At 36.8% G+C, this 7,421-nt stretch overlaps 1 protein-coding gene across 1 annotated transcript; it reads right to left on the minus strand.

The window, feature by feature from the left end:
• Positions 1-320: 320 nt before the first annotated feature.
• LOC141816627 (peroxidase P7-like) lies at positions 321-1,697 on the minus strand. Its single transcript, XM_074704372.1, has 3 exons — positions 1,545-1,697; positions 1,250-1,441; positions 321-1,114 (listed from the first exon to the last, which is right to left on the minus strand). The coding sequence occupies exons 1-3, from the start codon at positions 1,620-1,622 to the stop codon at positions 569-571; spliced, it is 816 nt and encodes a 271-aa protein (XP_074560473.1). The 5' UTR covers positions 1,623-1,697; the 3' UTR covers positions 321-568.
• Positions 1,698-7,421: the final 5,724 nt, after the last annotated feature.

Here is a 7,421-nt window from a genome sequence, read left to right on the forward strand (position 1 = left end):
GCCTGTCTTTTAGGTACGACTGGATGTTATTCATGTGGTCAAGAAAGATATCTGACTAAAGCATGTCCTAACAAGTTTAAGGCACCTCAACAACAGTCAATGCAATATGGAGGCAAGCCTGCGCAGTTACACCACATAGCAACAACACTAGAGGGACCCTATCTCAGTCAGGGAAGGTTGGAAGCCCCACCAATTTCATCCAGTGTCAGAGTATTCTCACTCACTAAAGAGGAAGCTACTAGTGCCTCTACGCTCGTAACAGGTCAAGTAATTATTTTTCAGCATTTAGCTACTGCACTATTTAATACTGAGACGACCCATTCTTTTATATTAGTACCCTTTGCCAAAGAATTTCAGGTGTCTACAGAGAGCATGAACTCTAAGTTTTTGACGACCTACTTTCTGGGGAGGTCATGGAGTCCAACCAGTGACTTTAAACTATACCAATCAGAATTTCAGATCTTGAGCATTTGAAACATGACGGCTGACGATATACAAGAACATTTGAAACATTGACTCCACGATTAATAGCAATTGTAGATCACTGAGACGTACGATGGCCGTTAATTTACCTTCTGCAGTTCAATCTGATCTCTCCTCGCCTTCCTGTGCGGACGCCAATGTTGCCCATCTTCACCATCGCTGCTACGAAGTCGCGGGAGAAATCGAACGTACTGACGCTGTACAGCCCAACCAGCGAGTCCTGTGAGCCGCCGTTGAAGAGCTCCTGGTCGGAGTGCATCAGTCCCCGGCCCACCACTAGGTTCTGGTAGTTCCCGTTGTCGAACAGGTCCTGGCTCCGAGTGTCGAGCGGAACCAAGTTGTCGTCGCCGCCGAAGGCCGGGCAGGTCTGCCGCCGGAAGGCGGCGAAGCTCGGGTCGATGTTTCTGTCGGCGTAGATGTGACCGCGGAAGTTGACGCACCGGGCTCGGCCCATCGTGTGCGCGCCGGACAGCGCAGTCAGATCGCGGGGGCTGAGCCCTTTGGTCCCGAACAGCCCGATGAGGCCGGCCAGGCTCGAGGACGACGGCGGGAGATTGGCTTCCGCCGCCGCTCGGCTCGCCGTCAGCCCATCCCGCCGCCCTAAATCCACCTGCCAACTTGGTCCTCCAAGCTGCCACAGAATTCAACAAACTTTAATCCCCAAATATTTATTCTGTTACTCGTGATTATCATTCAAAACACTCGACAGAGTACGTATCAGAACATTTTTGGAAGAAAAAGCATATTAAACTGATCGATTAATTACCAATGCGACACCATCCCGAGCCGCGAGAGCCAAGATATCGGCACACGACACCGTCGCGTTCCAAGTTGCTTCCACCCTCGCCTTGATCGCATCGATGACTTCAAAGCCGCGCAGGGAGTTCCTGTTCCCGCCGGCGTTCTTCTCTCCGATCAACCACGGAGTATCGTCCAACAACACCGATCCATCACATCCCTGAAACAAAAGATATCAAACACTTGAGAATTGAAGAAGCTAATTAATTCCTCTGAATTTCTTTCGAGGGGAAGAATATATAGATATGTATATGTCTCAGTACGTTGACGAAGCAGTCATGGAAGAAGAGACGCAGGATGGAGGCCCCCATCCTCGGATCTCTCTGCACGGAGGTAGCCATTAAAGAACTGAAGTTTGTTAACACATGCGTGCTTGGGCCGAGTCAAATCATATAAGTAAACATTTGCATCTTCACTTCCCGAAACTAGTACAGAAAATCAACTATTTAGTTCAACTATGTGACCACTGAACAGCAGGGAAATTGAAATTATGGTTTAAACATTAAACTCCATTAACAAACCAGAGAATAAGATCAACATATTTGAGCTCTTACATCAAATATTATCATACAATGATCACAACTAAATGATGCAAAACATATGGTTAAAGAGTAGAATCTTTAGATTTAGGTTAGATCCTGAGGGAAGGCCAAATAAAAGTAGAAGATTATTTTTTCTCAAGGTGCTTTTCTAGCTGTAACATCTTTTTAGCCAAGACCTAAGTTTCTAAAATAATTGGAGAGTTGTAAGGGGGATATTTGACTGCATTTTGCTTTCAACACTATTTGAAATGGATTTTATTAAACCTTATCTAGAGAAATTGGCTTTTCATCTACTGCTTCAATCATTAGCCTTATCATTTGTATCTTCTTTTATAGTATTCATCCTCTTTGTTCATCTTCAATGGAGAAAAAATTGACCAAGCAAAAAATATCCTCTTTTTGTATTACTGAAGGAAACGACCCAATCTTTAGTCACTATACCATTCTCCGTGATACTGACTTCAAACTAGCAATATATCAAACACCTGAGACCATGTTTTTCACAGATCTGAACTAATGTTTAAAGAAATACCTACATGATTTCCATATAACATACGAAGAGCAGTACATGGAAATTGAGTTATCCAGACCAAGCAGTAATCTGGGATAACAGTAACAAGTTGACTTGCAATGCTGACAGGTGCATCCAACTAACTAATGATGGCATCTACCAGTAGTAACACAAATAAAACCCATCTATCTCCTAATCATGGTAAGTTCTTTCATAGGGAGCATGGACGCAGAAGGTTTAGCATCAAATCTTCTGGGGAGGTATTTTCTTGTTCATTGCTGAATTCAGCTCCCCCTCTCCGGATCAATAGCAAGAGCATAGGCATTTTCTCAATTGAGTAAAATGACACTGTTTGGAATATAGAATTCCTTATCAGAGCTACTTGTCTGCACTTGGTGAGCATATAAACATTCGGCCTCGTCATTCCATCAGCTAACCATTTGACATATTTTAAACACCGACGAATTTACCCAAGGGATGGGCAAAAATCCTGACAAATCCAAAAAGAAGATTCCAATTTCAATTTGGGTTTTTCATATTTTTTTAATTATTTGAAAATTTAGGAATATCCCATATAGGAAAAAAATTATATTATACATTATATATTCTTTGATTGATGCACAAAAAAGAGAATTATGTTTCTCGAAAATTTTGGGTTTTGCAAACGGATAGTTTTGATAATTCCAGGTCACCGCTAAGTTAATCAAGCATCTTGATCACTACCCATAATCATGAGTAATACTGTTGCTTAAGCAATTACACACTTTTTCATAAACATAAGACATATACTGAAAATTTGAGCAAAGAGACCGGTTAGAGAGAACACTAGGTTAGTGTGATATACAGAAGATCAATTTCAGTTTTTAGTGCTATATTGACTTTACTAAAAGAATTAGATTCACAGACGTATCAAGCTTAGAATTTTCAAAAACACATTGCTAATTAGAAATGGACATACCTACAAACTCCCCCTTTCCGAGGGAAAGCAGAGGGCAGAAAGAAGCACCAATGTTATGCGACCTTGGGGCTAATTTGAGAGAACACAGTAGGGTTAAGTATCCTTGAACTTCTAGAGCAACACTGTAAAATGAAGCTTAAATTAGTTGAATAAAGATAATCGTTCAACTGGATGTTGATATAGGGCCCAGCAAAAACCACTAATAACCTGAATAAACAAATCTTTCCATCTCGGGCACAGGCAAGAAGTACAGGTCCTCGTGCAACAAATGAGAATGTACGATATTGTACAGTTGTAATAGGAGATTTATTCCTGATACTTCGATTCTTATGAGACCTAGATATTGCTCCTGTATGAGAGTTGACTTTAACAGAGTATATACATCCCTGTGAGTTTTCACTCAAATAGTTATTTTTTGCAATTAAATTGTATTTAAGAAATGTATTTAGTTCATGTGCGATCAGAACACAACCTGAGCATCACCAGCAAAGAGATGTTGTCCAGTGTGACCATTGTCCATAGCCGTTATCTCATTTTCAAATAGAAGTTTACAAACAATATGTCCTGTGCTAAAATTGAGTTCCTGAGCCACAAAAGAGGGGGTCAATCAAATAATAAATCAAAGAAAGAAACCAAATATTGAAGTAGGTTTTACAAGAAATACATGTAGGAAATGGAAACTTACGTTGATTTCTTTGTTCCCATTTCCAACAGAAAGAAAATTGTTATTCACCTACAATACCCAGCAAAGAACATGCATAACAAGGATGGAATATAGTATACGAGGATACAATTTGATAATTGTGACTGTAAGAGTAACTTTCTGATTTCAAATGGGAACAAGACTTGTCCTTCCAAAGAGTTCCATATGGGGACAGTATATGTTTTATTATTCTTCCTGGAACTTGGCAAGAAGGAACAAATTGCAATAGTTTAATAGATAACATAAAAATTACTAGATATTTTAATAACTCAATACAACTTGGTGTCCTGAGGTAAATATTCTAATTGAAATATATATATATACACACAAGTAAAACCAGGGTTAAAAAAACATACAAAGAATAAGTTGCCATTTATGAAAATACACTGAAAATTACACAACAATCTCAAAAAAAAAAAAGCTGAAATCCTTTAAATATTTTAAAAATCATTAATTTCTATATCTCTCTATTTATTAAAGAAAAAAGTTCTCCTTTATTTGCCTTTTATCTACCTTATAATTAGCAGCAACCAATATCCACTAGTGACTCCCTATAAATTCACTCTCTCATATTAGGCTTCACCCCCTTCTCCTTTTTCCTTGTCAGATAATTCAGTTCAAATACAGCTTGCAGGACACAGCCTTACATGCTCACTAGGCATTAAAGCAAAACAAAATAACATTTTGAATGGTAGAATAAGCAGATAATACAACATCTTCCAGAACTGATATTTCAGTTGGTAATAGTTATTGGAAGTAATGCTGCAAAACTGATAAAATAGTCAAAAAGACATAATCATGCCTTGAAGAACCAGCAAATAGTTGGTCTTATTCTACCTGAGTATCTTCTACTGGAAATATAACCAATTTAAAATAGTATTTTTTATTTCTAATTTCTAAATGAGGATTGTAAACATCCATGAATGAGATTGTTTCCTCAAGAAAATGAACATAATTTTTTCTAGGGTTTACAACACTTCAAACCTACTTGCTCTATTAATACCCTGCGACAGTAATAACAATTGGCACCTGTTGGAGACCCCATTATGTATCTCATTTTGTTCAGTTTGGTATCCTAGGCACAAATATTCAGCAATATTGAGTATTTTAACAGTTATTACCATAATGAAACCAACCACAATCATGGCAAATAGAAAAAAAACGGAGAGTATTGCAACACATCATATTGAAAACCCACCAAATGGGGCTTCTCAACTAGATGATTTAATGTGTGCTCACTAGCCATAATTTGTCATGGTGTAAATACTTCTATTAATTCTAAATAGTAATTGCATAGGGCACAACCAATGAGTCAACCTCCAATAAAGATCCCTTGTACACCAAGTTGATACATGATGTCTCATTATGATCCAACTTGTTAATTAAGAATACATTGAGAATAAAAAATCGATACACAACAATATCCTCAGAAAGTATATGAAAGATATAAATGCTTATACAATAGAGCATGAGGATCAGGGGCACCAAGGTCGTCTATTTCTGAAGCTAAGCATTTTCCAAAGCACAGCAAGGTAGTTTATCTCAATGAATATAAATATATGTAGAGGGAGAGCTTAAAAATAGAAATAATAAATAAACTATCATTAACACTTGCAATGGTTTCACATTATAACTACATGTTGATAGCTAGTAATAGAAGTATCAACTCATGTTGAACCTCAGATTCTCCCATTAGGGCTTATAAATATACATCTCCAATTTTATTGACTCTGCAGATTTGGCAGCTAATGCTAAATAATTATATTTCTTTAGAAATATAATAGATCTAATACTTAATTAATTTTTTATAAACATCATTTATTCTAAATAATTTTTCAGTGTTCACCAAATATGTGTCACACCACATGAGCCATGTTGTGACATGATCACATGTTGTTTGCGATCCTTTTAAAATCCTTGCCTATGTTCTTTCTTGATTCCTTGGTTTTTATTCTTCAATTCTCTATAATTTTTCACTGACCCTGCACTTGGGAGTGTGATACATGCCTAAAAAAACTATCATTTGGAAAATGGTTAAGAGCTTCTATAATTGTCACTTGCTTGGCTTAACGACTCTAATTGCAGTAGGTGCCCAAGGGAAACCCACCTAGGGAAAGAAAAGAAGCTCAAGCCTCTCCTTGCCTGCCTTAGGAGCTAAAGCAAGTGCCCAAATGTCTTTCAATATTTAACTGCATTGCATGCTACAAGTTTGAGAGTTGATAATTCTTTAAGCAGACATGCTCCAAGCCCATTAGTTTTATATTGACAAGTATGGTGGTCTAATATATAAATATAAAATTAGTATCTTTCCTAATAGAGTCCTAATAGTTTAAACTTTTAGCCAATTTTAACATGGAATTAGGATATCCAAGCTTCAGATTTGCTTGTCAAAAATATAATAGTTACCCATAGCTCTGAGACATGTGAGATTGGGATACTCCTCACCCATTACTCTCACGTGGATTTACAGTGGTCCAATATATAAATATTAATCTAGTCTCTTTCCTAATAGCTCAACTTTTGAGATTAGTGTTAGTTAATCAACTTTAACAATAATAGTTGTTGCAGAAGCTAGTTTCATATTTTAAGACTGGGGAAAATTAAAAAAAAAAAGCATACAACAGGAAAAGGGATTTTAAAAGCTACAATTCAGCACAAATTATTTCAATCTAGTTAGAACATGGGAAATAATTTTCCAAATAGAATCATGAGCTTATGAAAAACTTCACACCAAATGGAAAACTAGTGCGATGTTGAGGCAGTTGTTACTATTTTTCTCATGCAGCAATATGTCATGCAAAACTTGTGTAAATCATATTGAACAATCAAGCATTATCAGTAATTATGATCCATGGTCAGTTTTTCCTATGTTGTATGTTTCACACCAACACAACAAATACAACAAAATTTGTATAAATCTCATTGAATAATCAAGCATTATGAGTAATTATGATCCATTTCCAATTTTTTCTATGTTGTATTTTTTCCACCAGCACCGCAAACAAAAGAAATTCTCTAGGAAGGATTATGTGTTACCTTATCACATTCTATAATCTGAGATGATCAGCTAGTTATGAAAGAAAGCATATAGATTCTCACTCTTGTTGTATTTATTCGATTGTTTCTATTAGTCAAGATAAAAAGAGCTAAAAATAAGCAAAATTCTTGTGATTTTCCAAAGAACAAGAGAGAATTAAAAAAAATAAAAAGTGGGCGAACCGGATGGAATCTAATACATAGTTGGGGCGAAACTCCATATATTATTCGCATGCAATGACCTTTTGATACATCCCAGAAGCGGACAGTTTTATCCATTGAAGATGAAGCAATGTACTGATTGTTGGATGAAAAATCAAAATCTGTAATGCAGTTAGAACATCATATAAAGCAAAAGGAAGGATAGCTGAAACACAATTTGGATGAACA

Source organism: Curcuma longa, unplaced genomic scaffold (genome assembly GCF_044706935.1).
Source record: "Curcuma longa cultivar G26 ecotype Majalengka, Jawa Barat unplaced genomic scaffold, ITB_CL_G26_1.1 contig_17458, whole genome shotgun sequence".
NCBI classification, from domain to species: domain Eukaryota; kingdom Viridiplantae; phylum Streptophyta; class Magnoliopsida; order Zingiberales; family Zingiberaceae; genus Curcuma; species Curcuma longa.